Source organism: Colletotrichum aenigma (assembly GCF_013390185.1).
Source record: "Colletotrichum aenigma strain Cg56 chromosome Unknown KSG_Cg56_contig09, whole genome shotgun sequence".
NCBI lineage: Eukaryota > Fungi > Ascomycota > Sordariomycetes > Glomerellales > Glomerellaceae > Colletotrichum > Colletotrichum aenigma.
The window spans coordinates 3337649-3360203 of record NW_023500915.1 but is presented as its reverse complement, the minus strand read 5'-3'; the positions used below and the strand labels follow the sequence as shown (position 1 = coordinate 3360203).

General features: G+C 55.0%; 7 protein-coding genes across 7 annotated transcripts; 3 read left to right on the top strand and 4 right to left on the bottom strand.

Moving 5' to 3' along the window:
- Nucleotides 1-24: 24 nt before the first annotated feature.
- CGCA056_v013572 (Uncharacterized protein) lies at nucleotides 25-979 on the bottom strand (the record flags this gene model as incomplete). The annotated part of the gene is made up of 2 exons (XM_037328816.1): nucleotides 25-625; nucleotides 786-979. 2 exons carry the CDS (start codon nucleotides 977-979, stop codon nucleotides 25-27), a joined length of 795 nt encoding a protein of 264 aa, XP_037173503.1.
- Nucleotides 980-1231: 252 nt separating this feature from the next.
- fol3 (putative dihydrofolate synthetase) lies at nucleotides 1232-2488 on the bottom strand (the record flags this gene model as incomplete). The annotated part of the gene is made up of 1 exon (XM_037328815.1): nucleotides 1232-2488. One exon carries the CDS (start codon nucleotides 2486-2488, stop codon nucleotides 1232-1234), a length of 1257 nt encoding a protein of 418 aa, XP_037173069.1.
- A 1043-nt stretch (nucleotides 2489-3531) lies between these two features.
- On the top strand, nucleotides 3532-5377 carry CGCA056_v013570 (uncharacterized protein; the record flags this gene model as incomplete). The annotated part of the gene is made up of 3 exons (XM_037328814.1): nucleotides 3532-3542; nucleotides 3870-4455; nucleotides 4508-5377. 3 exons carry the CDS (start codon nucleotides 3532-3534, stop codon nucleotides 5375-5377), a joined length of 1467 nt encoding a protein of 488 aa, XP_037173070.1.
- A 3079-nt stretch (nucleotides 5378-8456) lies between these two features.
- On the top strand, nucleotides 8457-13109 carry sepH (Cytokinesis protein sepH; the record flags this gene model as incomplete). The annotated part of the gene is made up of 9 exons (XM_037328813.1): nucleotides 8457-8681; nucleotides 8740-8769; nucleotides 8824-8888; nucleotides 8938-9379; nucleotides 9435-9807; nucleotides 9868-10370; nucleotides 10420-10914; nucleotides 10969-11112; nucleotides 11166-13109. The coding sequence occupies 9 exons, from the start codon at nucleotides 8457-8459 to the stop codon at nucleotides 13107-13109; spliced, it is 4221 nt and encodes a 1406-aa protein (XP_037172923.1).
- A 4298-nt stretch (nucleotides 13110-17407) lies between these two features.
- Nucleotides 17408-17949, bottom strand: qcr-7 (Cytochrome b-c1 complex subunit 7; the record flags this gene model as incomplete). Its single annotated transcript, XM_037328812.1, has 3 exons — nucleotides 17408-17506; nucleotides 17580-17742; nucleotides 17825-17949. The coding sequence occupies 3 exons, from the start codon at nucleotides 17947-17949 to the stop codon at nucleotides 17408-17410; spliced, it is 387 nt and encodes a 128-aa protein (XP_037172537.1).
- A 1821-nt stretch (nucleotides 17950-19770) lies between these two features.
- YIA6 (Mitochondrial nicotinamide adenine dinucleotide transporter 1) lies at nucleotides 19771-21152 on the top strand (the record flags this gene model as incomplete). Its single annotated transcript, XM_037328811.1, has 2 exons — nucleotides 19771-20299; nucleotides 20359-21152. 2 exons carry the CDS (start codon nucleotides 19771-19773, stop codon nucleotides 21150-21152), a joined length of 1323 nt encoding a protein of 440 aa, XP_037172543.1.
- A 744-nt stretch (nucleotides 21153-21896) lies between these two features.
- CGCA056_v013566 (uncharacterized protein) lies at nucleotides 21897-22230 on the bottom strand (the record flags this gene model as incomplete). Its single annotated transcript, XM_037328810.1, has 3 exons — nucleotides 21897-21983; nucleotides 22058-22097; nucleotides 22211-22230. The coding sequence occupies 3 exons, from the start codon at nucleotides 22228-22230 to the stop codon at nucleotides 21897-21899; spliced, it is 147 nt and encodes a 48-aa protein (XP_037172542.1).
- Nucleotides 22231-22555: the final 325 nt, after the last annotated feature.

The window sequence follows — 22555 nt, the reverse complement described above, 5'->3', positions numbered from 1 at the left end:
TTCGGTATGGGGATGTGTATATATTTATGCCCATGGCCTCTTGGCGTCCTCGGCGAGGGCTTCGTGGTCGCCTATTATCCTAGTCACGACACCGCTTCTGCTCCTCTCCTCCTCACTCGCGAAGAGCCTGTCACGTAGATTCCACGGGTTGCGGGCGCGGCGTTTGCGCGACAGGCTGGGCCCGACGCCGTGCGGGTCTTTTGTCCACTCGTCCACGGCATGCTGTACGCCTGCGACGGCCCCTTGCTTTTGGATAACACCACCATCACCCGAGGAGGTGGTGGCGAGCGCGGCTTGCATGCCCGGGGGGTCGATGCCCAGATACGCCACGCGGTCGAGGGGGAACCCGATGGCGGCGCAGTGGCCGTCGACGATGCGGGGCTTCTTGAAGGCGTGGCTGACGACGGTAAGCTTGGCGGGCCAGGGGGCAGCGGGATAGGTGCGCCGGAAGAGGAGGAGGGAGTGGAGGATGTTGTGGTAGGAGTCGAGGGCCTGGGTATCGTTGTGGATGCGGGATGTGAAGTTGTCGTTGTCTGCGGGGAAGATGCCAAAGTAGGCGTTTGCGGAGGCGAGGTTGGCGTAGCTTTGGGATTCTGCGAGGGGCGTCTCTTTGCGCGTTGGGCCTCTGGTTTGGGTGTTAGTCTTCCATATTCAATGATTTCTTAAGTGGTATGCGGCGACCAGGGGCAAGAGAATGTGCACGAGACCAATGAGACGCTTTGCTATACAAACGACTTTGGTGCGGTTTCCTTTGCCAAGACGGAATGGGAGCCGGGGTAGCTTACCCGGAGAATATGAGCGCCGCGGCGGGATCGTCCCGGAGCGCGGTGAGACCGGCCTTGATGTGCTCGATGAAGGTCGGCGTCTCGCCGGCTTGGAAATCGGCAATGAGCCACTCCGATTCGTCTCGGCCGTTGGTGGGGCCGCCGGTCCAGATGCCGTGGCAGCAGACGACGATGAGATGAGTTGGGGGGCTCATGGTTGATTTCGGGGATGAGCAAGGCGGGTTTGTTTGATGAGAATGAGTTGGCTTGTATTGATCGTACTGTGGGCGCGCTGGTGGATCATGTGATCGTGTGGCGGTGAGAGGCATGTTTCGCCCTCAGTGTCATGGGATGCGTGGTAGACCTGGGGTGATGCTCGCGCAAAATACGCCCGGCTCATATATTTCAAAGCAGGATACAAGTGGAATTGGATATTTCAGAGATTTGTTTTAGATTGTGTTGATGCCTCAAGCTATCTCATCATAAGCTCCGTACGCATCTCCAACGAGATATAAACTGCCAGTGACTACAATAGGACCATTGTCCGCATTGTCGACAGCCCACTTCATCGCAGCGTCGAGGCTCTCGTCGCCTTGGTACAACTTCTCTGCACCAGCCTCGGATGCCATATCACGCAGGGTAGCTGGAGGCAGAGACTCAACCCAGGGCATTGTCTCCCGATGGGAAAATGGCACACAAGCAACACTGTCACCGGGCCTCAGCATGGTTCGGAGCATACCACCAGCGTCCTTTCCGTCCTGCTTAGATACCGACACTATCCAAGTCACGGGCTTATCCGCAACTCGCCGACGCCGCTCGACATATGTGGAGAGCGTTTCCGCAGACTGCGGGTTGTGTGCACCATCGATAAGAACAGGCTTGCCCTTGCGTGCGGGGTGCTTCTTGCTCACATCCAGCCACGATAATCGGCCCAGATGACTGACGTCCTTCAAGATCGGCAGGGCTTGCTCGGCCGAGAGTTTCAAGTCGGGGTACGCAAGCTGGAAAGCCGTAATGGCGCAAGCCATGTTCTGGGCTTGGTGCGGCATTAGCTCGGACCGGTAGAGCGTTTCCAGCAGACCGGTCTGGTTTGTGGTGAGGTGCAACGGCGCGGCCACGCTTTCGGCATGCCTCCGGAAAACCTCGAGGACTTCGGGTGGGTTGCTGCCGTCAACGACGCAGGGCACGCCGGACATCATGATGCCAGCCTTCTCCTTTGCGATCTCTGGCAACGTGTTGCCGAGAAAGGCCTGGTGGTCGAGGCCGATCTTTGTGATGACGGTGACCTTTTTGCGCTTGAGGACGTTGGTCGAGTCGAGTCGTCCGCCGAGGCCGACCTCGACGATACCCATTTGCACATCGGCGTGCGTGAAAACGCCAAAGGCGATGAGAGTCGTCACTTCAAAAATGGAAAGATGCTCTTGAGAAGAATCCTGAGCCAGCCGCGCTTGCTCGTCGTCCAGAATCTTGTGTCTCACGTCGTTGTAGACATCCTGCTGTACGGGCGTACCATTGATCTTGATGGCGTCGCGGGGCTCAACCAGGTAGGGCGAGGTAAAGAGGCCATTTGTAATACCGAAAGATTTGCACAGAGCCGACAGATAGGTGCAAGTTGAGCCCTTTCCATTGGTACCGGCGACGTGGATGGCATCCCACTTCTGGGGTACGCCCTCGAGAGCTCGCGAGATGCGGTGGAGGCCGAGGCTGATGCCCTTCATGGCCATGTTGCAGTTCGCTGCTAGGTCAGGTCCTGGGGTTTGGGGAGCTTGGCGGGGATTTCGGTACTTTGAAACCGAAGCTTTAGGCGCGGGCCATGAGGGTACGAATAAATCGCCGATAGTATCTCGGCTCTGGAGCCGAACGGACGGAAGCCAGCAGACAGGGGCGGTAGGTAGCCCGGCAACGGATCCAAATTCCTCAGAGTGGCTCCTCTGCCTGGGAGTGAGTCACTGGAGCTCACTGGTGATGGACGGGTCTTGGATTTTCAGGGTCCTGGAGTCGCATCCGGCGACCACCTACCCGGATGGATGCTGTGGACGATACCGTCCAGTCAGACCGACCCGAACTTTCCGCCATTGGGTCGAACCTACACGTGAATGCGGTGCGGGAAGCCCACGCGTGGAAAGCACGACGGGAACAGGCCGTCCAGCCCAGCGCAGCAACACGCGCATGAGCGCTGGGCCAGGTGCCGGACTGGCAGGTGTCTGTCGGTGCCGCTTACCTTATCTTGCAGCAAATTGCCGTAGCAGCCACAGAAAGAGCGATCGGTTGCGAGGCGCACGCGGCAGCTGCAGCCATTCAACGGGGCGACAAAACCCCCCAGCCACACCTGATCCAAGCTTTCTGCTCTCCACTATTCGCCGAGGGGTGGCCGTGATTGGGCAAAGATGACCTGCTTTCAAGAGTGGGCGCCACAGGGGCTGCTGCAGAACGGTGGCCAGCCACTCACAGAAAAGAAAGTAAAGCGGCTATTCCCCAAAGACGCTGGCCTTTCGTCTTTTTTCCACCTTCCCCTTCCCTTTCGCCTCTCCAGTCCAGTCTCCTCTCACTCAAACCCGTCCCCGTCCCTGTCTCCATCCCCCATTCCGCCCGCCCGCCCCACGAAAACGAAGCCTTTTAGCACCGCTTCGCGCATCGCGAAACCTTCGCGACCACGGCTCCATTTCCATCAACGACGACAGTCGCTCCATCCAATCCTGCGACTCGCCACCTACCATCCATTTCTGCCGCTCTTGGTCGTTGATATTGTTGCGCACCGTTGCTCAAGATGGGACTCCCGTAAGTCTTCCCACCCCTGCGCTGCCCGGTTGCGCTGCGTTGCCGTTGCGCCGCGCCTGGTCGGACGTTGGCTCAATTTCAGCCCGCCCATCAGTCGCGCCCACCGCATCAATCCAATCCAATGCCTTCGTTCAATCCCGTCTCGTCTCTTGTCATCAAATCACCAATACCGTCCGCGTTTACTTGATCTCGAATTCCCGGCCGCATGATGGACGACTCGATTTCGTCGATGCCGAGACACTCTGCAATTCCCATCGCTGTACCCGGGGGTCTCATCCCACTCTGCCTTCGCATCCCCCGCTAACCTTGCAACTTCCCCATCTGCAGACTCTTCGTTGCCCCTGTCGAGTCCGACCTGCCATCCAAGCTTGGTGATAAGTCGGCCTCTGCGCGCCAGCCTCGCTCTGTCATTCGCCGAAGCCGACGCAACGTCGATGCTCGCCCCTTCCGTCGCCGCGCCGCCTTGCTTCGCGACAACTTCCCCACTCCTGGCCCCGAGCCGGTTCCACGGCACCGGTACCCATGGATTGAGTCGGGTCATCCCCCTCCCCCCGAGGCCTACGCCGCACCACCCCCGCGGACCACCCCGCCCAGCGACGCGGATCGTTCGGCGCCGTCCGCGGAAAGTACCGAGTTACGCGAGGCTTTGCGCGAGGTGCGCAGTCGCGGCGACTCCAGAGAGGCCCAACTGATGTCGCTCTTTGGCGAGCGCTGGGCTCTGGAAAACGTGCCTCAGCCGCCTCGGAGAATTCCCAGCCCTCCTTCGGCCGAAGAAGGTCGTTCCATATGGGAGGAGATTTCTCGCCAGTATAATAGCGCATTTGGCGAGCATGAGAGGCCATCGATGGATATCATCACAGATCCCGTCGAGAGGCGGAGACACCGCGCTCAGGTTGTCGCTCGCATGTCTATGGTCGGTCTGCTTGTCGAACACATGACTGAATCGTTGTGCTGACATGCTGCAGCCTGCCCCTCCTGTCGCTGCTCGATTTGATAGAAGTCCGGAACACTCAACCTCAGCCAGAGCACCTGGCCGTTCTTTGCGTGAAGAGTCGCGCAGTGAATCGCAACCCTTCCGCTATGTCCGTCGTCGCTTCGGTCATTTGGGCGAAAACCCCACCGCAGACGGTCTCGGGGACCGAAACAGGAGCCTCAGCCCAGACGAAGATGGTGTGTGGGACACGCTTCTCACCACCTTAACCCCAGATCCTCAGCCTCCCAGTGCCGGATCGTCATTTGCTTCCGCATCGGCATCGGCATCTGCGTCCCAGTCACAGAGCGCCGGCGCATCATCTCGCACTTCTCTCACCGGACCTGAAATGGCCGAAGAGTCTCTGGAGCAACCCTGCGAGTCCGGAGTTGACGGCTCTGATAGCGAGGGACAGGAAGATCTTCACATGGGAAGGGGCTGGCCTGACCACTGGACGATGAACTACCCGTCGAGGCATCGGCGGTTTGTGGCCGATTTAGATGCCAATGACCCGAGCAGGATTTCATTCGTTCGGGCGGACCGGCCGTTCACTGACCGGGATGCAATCGAGATGCGGCATCGTCGACGCCTTGAACTTGCTCGACACTATCGCAATACGACACGTGATCTGACCCCACCGACGGGTGCTCTGGATCGCATTGCGAGGGATTCGAGCGAGGAGTCTCGAGGAGCTGCCGCGGACGCCGATGGCGATTCGGCTCCAACGAGTCACAGTCACACGCCGAACGATAACGCTCTTCATGGAATGCAAATGATCATGCGGAACCTAGCCCGAAGGGAAGACATTCCTGATGAGTGGTGGGCGGGCGCTGGTCTCAGCAGGACTTTGCCCGAAGAATCTTAGAAAAGGGGGGCTATATTTGATCTTCATAATCAGTTTTCACGTCAAAAAAAACAAAAGCGACAGGCGGGTCCAGCGGCTCTTGCGACGGGCTCTTTTTTATTTTCAGAATTGGTTGGAGTCTAAAGGGATATGGGCGCGAATGCGGAAATGATGGGGTCTCCGGCGCGATGCAACGGCATGGGCGGGCTGTATACTATGTGTATTTGTTCGGCGCGAAGAGGCGTCTTTGTCCTGTGGGGGTTCTCGCGATGGCGTACGGGTTCAAGAGAGCCTAGGTTATGATGAGAGAATGAAGTGGTGAGGCAGCCGGAGGCTGTTCTCTAATTCAAAGTTGACCTACTCAATGTTGTGATTTTCGTGATAGGCATATCGAGATCAAGCTGATTAATGGTGAACGAATCAGCTGAGTTTAGGAGAACGGTCAGAAATGAGTCTGAGGTGACATTTGTCGAGGTCCTGGTCAGCAACGATACGCAGTACTTCGTCTGACGGTCGATCCATACGATGATGTGGGCCACGTCCCATTTAATCAGGGCAGTGCAGAGGAATGTATTTTGAACCATTTTCTTTTGCATTTCTGGGTATCTGTCAATAAGCTGTCCATCCCATCGATCGAGGCAGCTGGTACAATATCACATCAGGCATATGCAACCCGTGCTGGCTGCTGTTTAGCCTGTACTGTGAGAAGTGCCTTGGTTCCTGAGCTTTCACGAGACGTTCACGTCGTTGGTTTAGGCTGATGCAGGTCGCCAGGCTGGCCACTCACATGTCACAATCTGGGGGTTAGCCTCCGTGTTTTTTTTTTCCTGCCGTGCTAAATGCTGATCACTTCTCTTGGGCGGCGCCCCTAGTGTCTACTACCCCTTGTTCGAAATCCTCGGTGGCCTTGGGGAAGCACAAGGGCGACTCGAAGAGACGTAATGAGAGGGTCAATCGGTGGCCCGGCTTTGGACATGGGGATTGGATGGAGGACAGGGACTCGGGGAGGGGTGGGAAAGCTTGAGAGGAGAGGTAGGGGTAGGTAAACCGCTGTATTCGGCTGTTGGCAGGCAGGCAGGGGAGGGTTTGTTGACCTTTTTAGACGAGACACATTGTCACCACGCAACCTGAGCAACGGGCGGCCGATATAACCGCGCAGGGCCCTGTTGACTGTTGACTTTTTTTGATGTGATGTGTGATGCGATGTGATGAACCCACTCCAAGCTTCTGAGCCAGGCTTCTCATGTGTCAATGGATGAGCAAGTCGATGGAATGTGCAGGACGGGCGCTCGGCCGAGTGTGACGTTTTTGGTGCGTCCGAGCTGGGGATGGTCTTCTTTAGAGAATGGAAGAAAGTCTGGGGAAGCCTCAGGCAGTCTGGAATGCGTGCGCATCTAAGGCAGGGTACATTGACAGATGTATTCACTTTACGAAGTGCTCACGGCCAAAGGCGAGGTGAGAAGTTCCGCAATGACAAAGTTGACGATGGACCGGAAGGAGTCTGTTCTTTTGTTTCCAGTTCAGGTCGGATGGCTCTAGCGGGTGCGTCTAGAGCTTCTAGCGCGTGGTGGCCCTGGTGCTTAGCGCGTCTGCCCAGCGTTCGTTCGCTAAAAGTAGGCACACCTCGAATGCCTGGCCACCACATGGTGCTGGGCTGGCCTCTCGACCGGGTGGCCCTGGAAGGATTTGTAGAGATGGAATGGAAATGGAAGTCACCCCGCTCGCCCCTCACGGCGGGCAGCGCAGGGCAGCTGAGCCCGTTCCCAAGGCCCCCAAGAAGGAAGCCCCAAGGCTGTCCACTTGGCGTGTTGGTGTGTTGGTAGGCCGGGGGCCCCTGTAGGCACAGTGGGTAGTGGGTGTGATAGCGACGGCGGCGGGTGCGAGAGGTGGCACAAGCGCCGCGAAGAGTGGTTCCCTCTCAGCAGCGCAGGGCACCTACGCATCATTGTCATTGCTGCTGCCCTTGCGACCTGACAGCGAAGGGCCTTGGTCCTTTGATCTTTTTGGAGCACCCCAATGCCGGTTCAGCCCAGTCAAATCTCTCTCGCTCGCTCTGTCTCTCAGGCGTCCCGTCCTCAGCCAGCAAAGTGTCTTTGATTTTTTTGTGTCCCCTTCCCTCGTCTCAGTCAGTCGAGTGGAAAGATTTCGTCTGTTCTCTGTTCTCGTCCTGGTCCCGGCACGGAACGTCTTCTAGATTTTATTTTCCTTTTCCTTTCATCGCAACCTTATTTTCCCCCTTTCGTCTGACAGACGACCCCCCACCCATTCCGCTCGTTTACCGTTGGACGCTGGGGTGTGTTGTTGACCGATCGAGAGAACCCCTCCACCGCCGCACCGCCCACCGAACCGAACGACCGTCAACGACCACATAACGTGAAACGAGAAGAAACGACCAGAGAGATTGCCGAGCTTCTCCTTGCACCCTTGCCTGCAGAACCGAGAGAAGCCTTGAGGTTGGCTGGCTAACTACGACTTGGGGATTTCTGCCTGTGTGCGCCTGTTGTGTCGATATTTGGAGATTCCACGCCTGCTGCGCACTGCTTTCGCCTCGATATTCGACCCGACCCGACCCGGCTTCTTTTTCGCCCTCCCCGCCGAACGCCCGTTGAAATCCTTTATGGACTGTACGAAGCTGCTGTGACGAGACCGACCGAACGAGAAACAATACAGAGGGAGCCGAATTGTCTTGGGGTACACTGATTGGGATGCCGTCCTGCTGCTGGGCAATGTGTCGCGCGCCCTCACAACCACGCCGTAACCGCTACAGCTGAGAGATCACGACACAGCCTCCCCCCGCCGATTTTCGAGCCGGAAGTCCCACAACTTTCCGCGGAACTTCCTCCGCCCACCCCGGGCATCACAGCGAGCCTTTGATCTCGACCCCGCGACATAGCCCTGGTCGTAGGCCAGGTCGCCTCGACGTCAGCCATGCCGAACCCCTCGCCACCCTCGTCGGGGTCTTCCTCCGTTGAACGGCAGTACCATGTGAACGGCAGGGCAGCCGTGGTGGCATCGCGCGAGAGGGGCCCAGGAACCCCGCGGAAGGAAAGATCTGGACCGAAAGAGAGCTTAGCGTTGCAGGACCCAGGATTGAAGGACTATGTGCGTACATCAGCCTGACGAGGCTCCAAGTGGGCTTGCAGAGGAGCTTACACCGTGGGGCAATGCGGCTAACGAGAACCGACTGCAGCGTTTGGGAGAGTGTCTTGGAAAGGGAGCTTTCGGGTCCGTCTACAAGGCCTTCAATTGGGGGACGGGCGAGGCCGTCGCGGTCAAGCAGATCAAGCTTGCTGACCTGCCAAAGAGCGAGCTGCGCATGATTGAGGTATGGACAGCCACAGACTCTGTGTCTAAAAGTGATCTATGGACACTAACCTTGCCAGTCCGAAATCGATCTTTTGAAGAACTTGCACGTAGGTGTTTCTAACAGCTTCGTTGTGGGGCGTTTAGACTGACTTCCGACTCAGCATGACAACATTGTCAAGTACATCGGCTTCGTCAAGTCGGCGGACTGTCTCAACATCATCCTTGAGTGAGTTTGACCCTCATCCTGCCCCGAACATGGCTGATATGGGATGCAGGTACTGCGAAAACGGCTCACTCCATTCGATCTGCAAGTCTTACGGCAAGTTCCCCGAGAATCTGGTCGGCGTCTACACGACACAAGTCTTGCAAGGACTACAGTACCTGCACGATCAGGGAGTCATCCATCGCGATATCAAAGGCGCCAACATTCTCACCACCAAGGACGGAAAGGTCAAGCTTGCAGACTTTGGAGTGTCGACGAGCACGCTTGCTGGTGGGCAAGACAAAGAGGCACAAGTCGTGGGAACGCCGTACTGGATGGCGCCAGAAATCATTCAGCTCTCTGGCGCCAGTCCTGCATCTGATATCTGGAGTGTGGGATGCACCGTCATCGAACTGCTGCAAGGCAGACCACCGTACCACAACCTGGCTGCCATGCCAGCACTGTTTGCAATCGTCAACGATGACCACCCACCATTACCTGAGGGCATCTCTCCGGTTGGTGCCCCCTTTTCGAACAAAAGGGTTTGCCGTTGTAGCTGACATTTGGCAGGCCTCACGAGACTTTTTGATGCAATGCTTCCAGAAAGACCCAAACCTCAGAGTGACGGCCAAGAAGCTTCTGCGACACGCATGGATCATCGGGTGCCGAAGGAGCGACGCGCCCGTCTCCAAGGCGCCAGCTAATTTCAGCCAAGCCGTGGAGGAAGTCAAGCAGTGGAACAAGGCTCTCAAGTCGTCCGAGACCTCACTTAGGGCTTCCACCGGTTCCGACAGCGGGGTTCCCGGGCTGCAAGGACATCCCGGGTCGAGATTCAGCGCCAACGAACCGCTCCGGCCGAACCTGATCACACAGCCCAAAGGACCGTTGGCCCTTGCGAAACCGAGACGAACCCCCGAGGCATTCAGGTCTCCTGAGCTTGCAGGTGAGCATCACCGGCTGTTGGGGGCTGCCAATGAGGGGAAGCATGTTGACCTGCGACTAGACGATGACAACTGGGACAACGACTTCGCGACAGCCATCTCGCCAAGCGCGCTACACTTACCCCACCTGAAGCCGCAGGATAACTTTGGCGGGCTGCTGTCTGCTGATAAGCTCAAGGCGTTTGCTTCCATCACGGATCCACGGAACGATTCCGAGAGTTACGATGACGACTTCGAGGGCGAGCTTCTGACCATCAAGGGGCCGAGGTTCAACGACATTGACTACCAGGAGCAGACGATTCGCCCTACGCCCCGCAAAAAGAGCGACAAATATGCAGACCCGATGAAGCTTCAGTCTCCCCCCAAGTCTAGCCCTCGGAAGCATTCAAGAAATTCGTCTCGGCCCAAGTCTCCCAGCAAACAGCAGCTCGGCCCCAGCAAGTTTGAGATCCCCGCGCCGCCTGACCTGGCGTATCGTGAGCAAAATGTGGATGACTACTCTGATCTTTTCTTTGATAACGATACGGTTTTCAACGACAACAAGTTGAATCCATTTGTCAAAAAGGTATGTTGTATTTGGAACTGTTGATACGAGCCGAGTTAACGCGCAACAGCAAGTTGATTCGCCTCAACTGTTTCACCCGTCAGACCTCACAAGTCTGCCTCGCTCGACACAATCGCCACTGCCAGGGAGCTCAAGACGGCCAACTGGCCAGAAGCTGCGTCCGTCCGTGCTACCAGATCGGCCCATGCGAAGAACCCGTTCTTCAATTGAGATTCAAAAGTTCGCCGAGGACGAGGGCGACGAAGACTTTTCTGACATTTTCGGTCCCGAGGATGCGGTCACCGAGCGGGAAGAAAGCGATAGAGGTTCAGAAGACGGTGGCCTCATGTTGTTGTCGAAGCTATCGAACAACTCGTGGTTGGGAGATGAGGAGGACGAAGACGACCCGTTTGCCTCCATGGACCCCGGTTGGGATGAAATGGACCTTGAAGCAAATATTGCGAGGGACAGGCACGCGAGACTCGCCGAGAAGGTGGAGGAGCTTGTACGATCACTCAAGACGTCTGAGGGCGAGGAGCGGCTGAGCGATCTCTCCGAAGACCTGGTATGGCTGGCTCATTATTGTTCACTGGAGGCTAAGTGCTAATCCTGGCTGCAGTTCGCATTATTATGGGAGAACGGGGACGTTAAGGACCTGATTCTTAGTGCACATGGCTTGCTGCCAATCCTTGAGATTCTCGAGCCTTGCACAGTCAAGAGCAGACAACAAATGATTCTGGCGCTCTTGAAAGTCGTCAATACTGTGAGCTGGCATTGAAAAGACGTGATGTCTAAAGGTTTCTAACATGAGTTCAGATCATTTTGGACGACGTTGAGATTCAGGAGAATCTATGCTTCGTTGGTGGCATCCCCATCATCACCAAATTCTCGGCGAGACAGTACTCCAACGAGATCAGACTGGAGGCAGCTGCGTTTGTTCGCCAAATGTACCAGACATCAACCCTTACCCTACAGATGTTCGTCAGTGCCGGAGGTCTCAACGTTCTCGTTGAGTTCCTGGACGAAGACTTCGATGATGCACGGGATCTGGTGCTGATCGGTGTGAACGGCATCTGGAACGTCTTCGAGCTCCAGGGGCCAACACCAAAGAACGACTTTTGCAGAATCTTTTCCAGAAGCAAGATTCTTTACCCCCTTGCCCTGGTGCTCCACAGGGTGCTCGATGAGGAGGGAGAAGATGAGCTCTCTGAACTCATCGAGGGCCGCATCGTCAATATTTTCTACCTTTTCTCCCAGGCCGAGAACTACGTCAAGGAGGTCGTAGCTGATCGCCAGGTGCTGAAGAGCGTACTGAAAGACTTGCGACGAATGACGCCCAACCACCAAATCACGATGCTCAAGTTCATCAAGAACCTGTCGATGCTTTCCACGACGATAGAAACGCTACATACAGCGGATGCCATCGACTTCCTGATTGACGTTCTCAGCTATAGCATGAAGAAGGGGCATAGTCACTTCCGAGAGATCTGCAATCAGGTCTTGAATACTCTCTTTAACCTATGTCGCCTTAGCAAGGAACGACAAGAAGATGCCGCCGTTGGCGGTATCATTCCCCTGCTGATGAAGATCATGCAGACCGACCGTCCGCCAAAGGAGTTTGCCCTTCCTATTCTCTGCGATATGGCTCATTCGGGAATCAAGGGTCGCAGGTACTTGTGGCAAAACAAGGGCTTGGACTTTTACGTGTCGCTCTTGGCAGACCAATACTGGCAGGTAACAGCTTTGGACGCCATCTTCATCTGGCTCCAGGAGGAGACTGCCAAGGTTGAAAACCACCTTCTCGACGGCAAGTTCACAGACGCAATCGTCGCCTGCTTCCACACGAATAAGCTCAACTCGTTTGATGCCAACCTATTGGAACCCCTTTTGAAGCTTCTGCGGTTGAGCCCGTCAATTGCCGGCTCTCTCGCAAAGCCAGAAATGTTTGCTGGTATCGGTCAGAGATTAGGGCACAAGAAGGCGGTTGTCCGACTCAACCTGCTCCGTCTCGTCCGCAATGTAATGGACGCATGCGACTCAGAAATGCTCGGCATGGGCAACGGCAGCAGCTCTCTGAACATCAAGCAGGTACGATCTCTGTTCGATGCCATCCAGACTCTGGCAGAGAAGGATTCTGCTGTGCTAGTGCGCAACCTTGCGTCAGAGTTGGTCAAGTCGCACAACGACAGCGAACTGTACGATATGCCATCCGAAAGAAAGGGCTCATCAGGCTCTGTGGCTTCTCGGCGCTCCGGATCCGGGCCCAGGAGGAAGTCTTCGTATACACCCCCAGGACTGCACTCAGCTATGTCGATGCCCGCGACGCCCACGCAGTCTCATTCACGCCACCCCCGACTATCACAAATGCCTTCTGGGGGACCGTTCATTGAAGTGGCGGCCAGCCCACGGCGGACCGCGGTCCAGGAGCGGGAAGCTATTCTCTACCGACCGCGGAGCAGAGACGGCATCACGGGCATCCCTAGGAGGGTCAGCGGCGATGTATCGGCGGGCATGCCCATACCTAACGGATCATCCGGGGGGAAGAGCAGGTTACCGCGCCACTCATTCGCACGGCCGACCAGTTCAAGCTCGTCGGGGCAGCCCCCACTGATACGATCAGAGAGCTCGATGTCGAACAAGGAGAACTTTAGCAGGAATCCGTCAGCGGTGTCCGCGCCGGCTGCGTCGCCTGCTCCATCAGCGAGCGCGAGCGGGAAGCGACGGAGTAGGGCTCCCAGTTCCGACGTCAAGTGGCCATAGACCACCACCACCCATGTACACATAAACACACACACAAAAGCCTGTTAGGCTCGCGATTTTTCTGTTTGTATTTTTTTGTTCTGCATTTGCGAGGGTCCAGAAGCGTAACCCCCTCGCAAGGTTGGGAAACATTGTTTCGAGAGCAAAACTCCATTGGCATAGAGCATTCATTCCCCTCTTATATCATCATTGATTTTTTGTTGGTGGGGGAAGGAAAGTAGGGGTTGGGCAAACGAAATGACGGGCTCGTGGGTAAATTCCTGAGGATGAAGACAGGAATATTGTCTTTTCATGTTAAACGCTTTTTTGACGTGACGAGGACCCATTGTTTGCCATGATTATGCCGTTGCTTGGAGGGTCCATATAAAGAAGCTTGCCTGGGAGAGGGGTGCAATAACAGTCAGCACCGGTCTTGTCATGCTTTTTTCCCGAGGGGCGCGTAGACGCAAGTTGTATAGCAAGCAATTGCATGTTTGGGCGGCTTTTCTAAGTTGCTCTGGTTCTGCGCCTCTATATGTTTCTCGGATTGGTGCTGAGTGTTGTTGTTCTTGACTGGCGAGGTATATGGAAGGAAAACACTGGGGGTTTGTGTGCCGATGTCGTGGAGGTGAATGGAGCATGTTTGTCTATGTATGGTGTCCTGTGTATTACTCGCCCATGTGCTTGAGTCTCGATCCCGAATTATATGAATCCAGACGACGATGAGGGAACCAATTGTTGCTGTCTGTTTCTCTAGAGACTGGTGATTCTCGCCAAGTTTACATCCCTTTTGAGAATTTCAGCCTGCGTACCGATTCGCTTATGCAAGTTGAATGGTGCAAGTCTGTGATTGTATACTGTCCTGGAGCATGGATGTCAGCCGAGCTGATGCCCTCTGCTGGTATTTGCCGGTATTTGCCGGTATCTAGAGTATCCTCCGGTATTCTGCGAACTTTTAGCCGTACTGATGGGGTTTAATACAGGACGAAATCCGGTAAGATCGTGCGAAATATCTGTAGGATGCCTGGCTGTTGTCTTCCAGACCGAGCCTGAGCCAGAGTGAGACACTCTGGTATGGGTCGTCTTTTACTTCCATCGCAACGCTCTTGTTCGACATAGGCTGTGGTGTGGGGGTATATGTGCCGAACGACGACGACGACTGGCCTCGGGACAATAAGCAAGGCGCTTTAGTTTCTGATATTGACGAAGGTATTGGTGTCCAGGTGGGAAAAGGGCCAGATGTAAGCTGAGGGGGTTCTCCCAGCTTTCTATGAAGGCGACTTCGGCCATCGCCAAGAACCACAGGGTCGTCCGTCACTTCTATTGGATGGTTCAGCACTCATTGAAGATTATACTCATGTGATATCACTCCAGCAGAATGGTTTTATGCAAATTGTATCCCAAGACCTGGTGGGGCTCATGGTTTTCGAGACAGAGCACTTCTCAGAAAGATCCTATCCCGATGAAACACCGCTACTGTTGGATTAATGCTGTGACAAGAGTCTTTTACAACGTCCATCAAGGGTTTTGCAGAGGCTTTTGTCATAACACTGCACAGATAGATAAAGACCACCTAGGTGCTATGACTTGCAATTGATGCTGTCCTCCAGGATGGGCCGCGGATGAGGATGTGAGCGTCAATCTGTAAGCCCGCCCATGTATAAAAGGAGCTGACCAAGACCAGTTAGAGAACTTTTCTTTTCAGAACAATAGACGGGTACCAGACTGACTGACTTACTTAACGAAGTTGAACAGCTAATGTCTGAAAGGCTTTGGGTGGGAGAGAGCATAGCTGGCGTGTATGTCTGACACGGTGACTATGTAGATGCTGCATATTGCTTTACGTATACTCGTACGATAATACTGAAGGACAAATTTTAATAACAATTTCCGATACGGGCGTAGAAATCCAATTGCTCTTCATAAATGTGGCTGTGTTTGTGGTTGTGAGTGTCTAATACCCCTACGCCAACTGGACTCTGCCTATTTACGCGCGCACACCTGCCCCCGTATTGTGTTGTTACTTCTCTCACGGTTGGTCTGGGATACTTGTAAGTTTCTATATACTTAATATTCGCATATTCTTCTCCGCTTCATGGATGGCTCAAGGATGTCTTGACTACGCGGCAGTGAAGAGATCCGATCGGCACTGAAAAGGTCACTAAGAACCATATGTCGTGCATACCAACGTCAACGATTAGCTGTGCTGTGGCTTCGTGGACCAATGCTTATATATTCCAGTCAAGCATGGAGGGAGAAGTTTGTTCTCCCAATGATCGCAGTGCGAGAACCGGGATCTTGAACACGCGAGAAAGTATCTTATTGTGGTCTTGTTTTCTCTCACATCAGCCGAATGCATGGCTACCAGCGGACGAGCTACCTAGAGGTTGTGGAATCAGCATGTTACATAGACGCTGTGCTGATAATCAGGGGATGAAGGCGACAAGGGATGAAGGCGATGGTACCAGAGCGTAACGTAGCATTCCATGACGGCAACAATCGGCTTCTCGTTGCGGCTAGGATATCACTTATACACGAGACGAGTACGATTTTGGTTGGCAGCCTACCTTACCTGCGCTCCATTCCGCTCTATGGAATCACGGAAGGCAACTTTAGGCTATACTCTTAGGTTTAAATAGGGAGTGATGTCCGTCACAGTTTCCGGCAGCCACAATAGGGGTGGGCTATCGTTCGTAGGTGGTTGGGCTTAATAGCAGCCGTCATTTTGAGCCTCGAGCCCAGGCTGGTGCTTGGGCTGGTGTGAGGGGTTTATTTCGAATACCGTCGTTCATCTTTATCGTCTTCTTGGGAGCAACCGCAGATAATAATCAACGATAGGTTTCGCTTTTCTGTTTACGATGCACGGTCGCCTTAGGAACAGAGTAGAGGCTCAGATTCATGAAGATCCTGGAATATCCTTGGGGCAACTAGTTGAGCGTTCCTCCACGCTGAGGTCATCATCTGGTTTGGCTTACAGAATCAGTGCCAGGTTTTGAGCGAGGCCATCTTTACGTAGTCTTGCATGGACTTGGCTTTTGGAGTTGTGTCAGCGCCTAGAAAGATGTCCTCATGGGGGGCGGTAAGCTCTCACACTTTGTCAAGATGTTTATAAACACCTCAGCTTTCCGTCATCGTCTTCCACAACTACAAAAGCCACACTTGGAGCAAGAATTCCAGCTTAAAACCCACAGATTTCGATGCGCTTGGATTTCAGTAAATAATTCGGTTCCCAGGACTAGAAGAAATGTCAAATAGAGTATAAGCTCCCACAGTTCATGGTCTGCAATTAACTCGTAGAACCGCCATCGTCGTATCATTCAAGCAGAATAACTCAGAGACAAGAGGGGATGGTGAAATCCGTTCACGAAGCATCGTTTCCTTCGGTAGCTTTCAAAGAAAGAAAGAAAAGATGCTAGAGCGATGCAAGGTGCTTGCTGCTAGAGTAACGGACACGTTCCATGACTATTTTGCTGTGACAAGAGCTCTGAGCCCGAAAATTTCGCTGAAGCTTTTATGTTCGGGTTGTTAAGGGATAGTTCCGAATAGCAGTTCCATACAGGGGTATCGGTGGTGAGAATCGAATGGACTTCGTCGTGACTCGAAGGGATTGAGGCATTGGGGAGAAAAAAATTTGTGGTTGATTTCAAGGAGACCGCTGAGTGTGTAATGAAATAGAAGCCTGGTGCCATGAACACGGTCGATTAATTACATTGCAGGCATCACATACTGCTTCATGATAAGTGGTACTTGGTACTTTGAAAGCATTGGGCCTTTTAAACGATGAATTAATGACTACGCTTCCGTGAAAGAGGCATCAAACGCCGCGTCTTACATAATTCCAGAGTTCGTTCGTTGAACCATCATGGCCCAGTGGGTAGAAGTCGTCATATCGGTGTATCGTGAAACTTGCAACGGTCGTTGCCATTCATGTCCATAGGTAGTCTTGGTGTTGTTGCGTGGGTCGGGCAGCACTGACCAATCAGAGTGCGCATTTTGTCAGCTAGTCCGCCAGCCCGAGCCGGGGGGCGAGGGTCCTTGAGATATCCCAGTGTCCAAGCAGTCATCAATTGGTACTATGGGCGCGGCAAAACCTTGAACTGTAGCAGGGTGTTCCAATTGACAGACGAAAAATAAAACCCCGAGGTCTATACATAAGGTACACGAACCGCCCGGCCTGTCTCTATATCCTCCTCGGGTCTAAAAATCGCCGCATATTTTTTTTTCGGCCCATCGCGCACTCGGCCGGGCGGTTCCCTCCCTAATACTACACATCAGGCGTGCGCGCTCTCCATTTCCGTTTCCTCTCTCCGGCAGCCGGTTTAGTGGTGCTTCTTCTGGACCTCCATGGTCTCGAAGGCCAGCTTCTCAGCCTCCTCGGCCTGGATCTGCTGGATGAGGGGGGACAGGTAGGGAACGTCCTGTAGTGATCCATGTGTTAGTCCTTCCAAGGTCCGTAATCGTTCAATTCGGGTCGAGAGGGCGCCGGTTTACCTCGGTGGGCTTGGTCCACTCGTTCTTGGGCAGGAGCTTGTGCTGGTAGGAGAGCTGGACGGCGCGGCGGAGACGGAAGACGCGGTCGTAGGACTCCTTGGGGGAGAGGCGCTTGAGGGCCTTCTGGACGATATCGGTCTCCTCCTCGATGAGGTCGTCGAACCTGCAAGTCGTCTGATCAGCCGTCGGTCCGGGGTGCGGTGTCGCAGGGTCGCAATTGGGTCGCGGGGGTTGGATGCGCTTACCTCAAGCCGAGCTTGCGGTGGCCGGCGGCGTTGGCGTACCAGTTGGCGAAGGGGATGGCGAGGGACTTGAGGAAGGGGCGGGCGAGGATGCCCTCGGCCAGCTGCTTGGAAATGAGCGAAGTCATTGTGGCGGGCTGGGTTGGGTGGTGGAGAGGAGATCGGGGGGTTGTCGATATGAATTGCCTCGGAGAGCGGTTTTGCGGATCGCCTGAGGTTGGTACACACACTACACTGGGAAAATCGTGGAGCATCCCGGAGAGGCGCAAAGATTCGGGACGGCGGGTCATGTGACCATCCTTGAGATTCCGTCCAGTCAACGACTCATCAGCCACAGCTGACCAGACCAGATGTTCTGTGGCGGTGCGTTATGTGGCTGGGGAAGATGCCTAGAGATCTCGCCGCACGGACCATATTCCAGCAAACGGGTAGAGAGAAAGCAGCGGCGGTGATTGGGCCCTGGGCGCCTATGAGGTAATGGGCGCTACCAACGGGATGCCCTGGCCGTGATAGCACCGCAGACCCTGCTGCTGGACGAGATTTTTGTGGTGCACCTAAAAGCCGCAAAGAACCGGCGGAGGTGGAGCTCATTTTGTGGTCTGGAAGCTTGAAACTTTTTTCGCTGGGCTTTCGCGACTTTGCGATTCAGAGTTTTGTAGGGACTGAGTCGAGAAAGGGCTCGGGTTCGGCTTCCGACTTGCAACGATCCCAGACAGACGCTGAACAGCTCTGTCATTTCCGAGTATCTGCAAGATAGTGCCGAGCCGATATTCGACTGGCTCACGTGCGAACAATTCATTGCGACGAAACAGTTGCGCCCTGTAATCCTGCGTCATAATATGCGTTGATCATTAAGAATGCTGCAAACAAGCTGGAAGCTGTCGGCAGCTCCCGGGTCTGAAGCCAACACTCGGGAAAGGAACACCACACCGTTCGGCGACTTAAAGTCTCAGAACCTCCCGTCAGCAACAAGTCGGGAATGAAGCACCAACCCCCGCAGCGTCATTGCACAGGACCCTTCAGCAGGTGCCGGAACCTGTAGAGTGCATCGGCGTCTGTCGTCCAGTCTCCAGCGTCAAACGGTACGGCTTGCGCCCTCCAACTCCACCCGAACAGCAGCGGTGCAGGTCAACATCCTGGGCCACTCACTGACGGACCACCTCACTCACTGCTGCGAATGCGCTGCACCGCACCTGCACCGCACCACTGCAACCCGATCCTGGCGCCTCCTGCCAAAAGAGACAGCCGACAGCTCGCATCATTTTGCTCTCGTGCTCCGTCCCGCTCCACCTCGGCGCTTTTTCGCAATATCTCAGTCTCCAACTGCCCCCGACTGCGCTCCTCCTCCCGTGCCGACGCTACCTTGCCTTACCAACCAGACCAAGACTAAACTACACTACTCCTGCAACCACCACTGCTACCACCACCGTTCTCACCAACTCCTCTCTCCGTCTCCCTCTCTCTCTCCTCCCCGCGCCTCCGCCCTCACCCCTCACTTCCCAATCCCGTGTATATGGGAGCGCTCGTCCTACCCGATCCGTTTTCCACTGCTCGCACTAGGTCTCGAATCCCCCGCAAGGCCAATGGGCTGCGATAACCGCTAGTCGCTCAGTGTCACGGCGGCGTGGGAGCGTTCCCCGCATACCGGGACACCTGGGAAGGTCCAGCAACGATCCATACCTGACCGACAGGTACAAACGATATACACCACAATTACCACCGAAAGAGTCACTGATCACGAACGACTTACTGCGGCATCTTGACCACCAACGCCCGCACATGCTTGTGCGGTATCCAGATATCTGATCCCATCTGCCTTGTACACAGCTTTTTCGAGAGCGAACCAAACCCCGGAGCACCGCGCCGATTTCTTTTGATCTCTACCCAGCACAGAACTTCGCCTACACCCCGCAATCCTGACCGCCGACCGAGCTCAACAGTGAGAGGGGATGTCTCACGACGAACACCACGATCCTCAACGAGGCGCACCGCACCCGCCAGAAGAAGAATATGGGCCGTATCCCACATCGACATATCCCAACTACAGCAGCTCGCGAGCCTACCCAGCCCCGGTCCGCGCTGCGGCCGTAGCCACCGTGGAGCAAGCCGCCGCTGCCATGCCCGACACCACCATCACCCTCTTCGAAAGATGGGCTGCCGGCGCCTCCGACTCTCAGTTCAACGCACTCGCCGGCGCCGTCGGAGGCTTCACCTCGGGCGTCGTCACCTGCCCGCTTGATGTCATTAAGACCAAGCTGCAGGCCCAGGGCGGCTTCAACCCTATCGCAAAAGGCAGACACGTCGGACACCCGAAGCTGTACAATGGCCTGCTTGGCACCGCCGGCGTCATTTGGAGGGAAGAGGGCATCCGCGGCATGTACAGGGGGCTCGGCCCGATAGTGTTGGGCTATCTGCCCACCTGGGCTGTTTGGTTTACCGTCTACAACAAGAGCAAGGATTGGATGAAGCAGCGCCATGGTAAGGAAGCGGGAGTGGGGGTGGTTTCAAGGAGAGCGCTCCGCTGACAACAGCCACAGACAACGCGGTGTTTATCAACTTTTGGTCATCCATCATAGCCGGTGCCAGCAGTACCATTGTTACGAATCCGATATGGGTTATCAAGACCCGCCTGATGTCGCAGAGCGTCGCACACGACCCTGGCAAGCACTACTCGCAGTTTCCGAAGTCGTCTAATACACCAACTTCGAGACCGACATTGCACAGCAACTGGCATTACTCGTCGACGGTGGACGCTGCGCGCAAGATGTACACGTCGGAAGGCATCCTCTCCTTCTACTCCGGTCTGACGCCGGCCCTGCTGGGACTTACTCACGTAGCTGTCCAGTTCCCCGCGTACGAGTACCTGAAGACCAAGTTCACCGGTCAGGGAATGGGAGAGCCTGCGCACGGCGATGCGCAGGAGTCGCAGTGGGTGGGCATTCTCTGTGCTTCGATATTGTCGAAGATCATGGCGAGCAGTGCGACGTACCCGCACGAAGTCATCCGGACGAGGTTGCAGACGCAAAGGAGGCCAGTAGCCGGAGCGGAATACCTCCTGGGTCTTGGCATCAAGGTGCCAGAGTCGATGCTGGGCGACGAAGCCAAGAAGCAACAGCCGATATCACCAAAGTATCGCGGCGTGGCTAGCACCTTCCGGACCATCCTCAAAGAGGAGGGATGGAGGGCCTTTTACGCTGGCATGGGCACTAACATGATGCGAGCGGTGCCGGCCGCGACGGTGACGATGTTGACGTACGAGTTTGTCATGAAACAGCTGAACCAAGCGAGGGACGAAGGCAAGAGGAAGAAGGGGAGGGAACTCGAACCATGAGCTCAGCCGCCATTTCGGCCGATTTTTCAAACACACACACGCACAGTCGAGAGCGGCGTTGAATTTGCTCAGTTAAAGAAGGAGGATGGCAAGAGACTACGTATCAAGATCAACCATTTGCGGTACATCAATGCAGGAGAGAAGGAAAGAAGCTGTTGAGATTAGGAAAACGGGAATGGGACTTTTCCAGATACCCTTAACTTTGGTCGTCAGGTTATAGACAAACTCGATTCAGGTCACGCGAAATAGCGCACCCTCAAACAAACTCCACAGGAGAGGCAGCAATATCTGTCCCTCCCACCTCTCTCTCTCCTTTCATTTTTTTTCTAGCATCCTGAACCCGTTCTCTCACCACAGAGCGTTCACTTACCCATGGAGCATGACAAAAAAGGATCGAATGTTATTATTTGGGGCGGCACAAATCTTTTGTAGCATAAACATGAGTCTCGGGCGCGGAGTATCTACGGGGGACAATGATCGGTAGCGCAAACATAATGCGAAAGCCTTTTTTAGTATCTCACTTGGTATCTCGTGCTGCGCTTATAGACGTAACGTCAATGGCGCGTGGGGGGTATATGGTACATGAAAGTTGAGCGATACAATAGAAAACCGGCGTATCTCAGCGCGGCCCTGCTTGCCCGGTTCTCCTGCTCTCGTCCGCCGCTGAGGATGGTAGTGAAGAACAGAGGCAAACACCCGCGATACTGAGGCGTCTGCGATAATGGATTCTTCTCTGTCCCCGCATCAGGACTTGGGCTCAGACGGCACGGCAGGTCTGCTGCTGCCGCTGGCGATGTGGCCCTGGTTCTGGCCGTGACCTTGGCCGTATCTCTTGAAGGGGGTGTTAGTGAGGCTGCAGATGAGAAACAATCGCATGAGATTGGAGAGATGTTGGGGCGACAAACGGCTTGGTCTCGCGCTGAGCGGATCGAGGAGCGGGTGTATCTGGTCTAGGTCAGCGGGGACTCTTTTCCTTCTGAGGTCTAGGATGGTTCCATCTTGGCGAGGCGAGGTGAGGCGAGGGAGGAGTGCCAGAGGTTTGAGAGATTGTAACTTACGCGAATAGGAGGCAGGCCATGGTGAAGGCCGCCAAGGGGGCGGTTATGGTCTGTTGATGAGGCCGTTAGGAGACGGACGGTTCATGGGGAGTGGAGTTGGAGATGGGGGAAAGGGATATGTGATGTGATGTGGTGTGGTTTTGATTTCTTTACCTTTGGCGTCAGGTTTCCTTTGCGCATCTTGGATGAAGGCATCTCACTTCATTCTCCCACTACTGGTGTTTTGGGGGTGGTTGTTGGAGGTTTCGACCGGTGTAAGTGAGTTTTGAGGGTTTGAATGTGGTCTCATTTGGTGAGGGTGGTGAGCTGATTGGGTGTTTGGAACGTTTATGGTTGCGGTGGGGT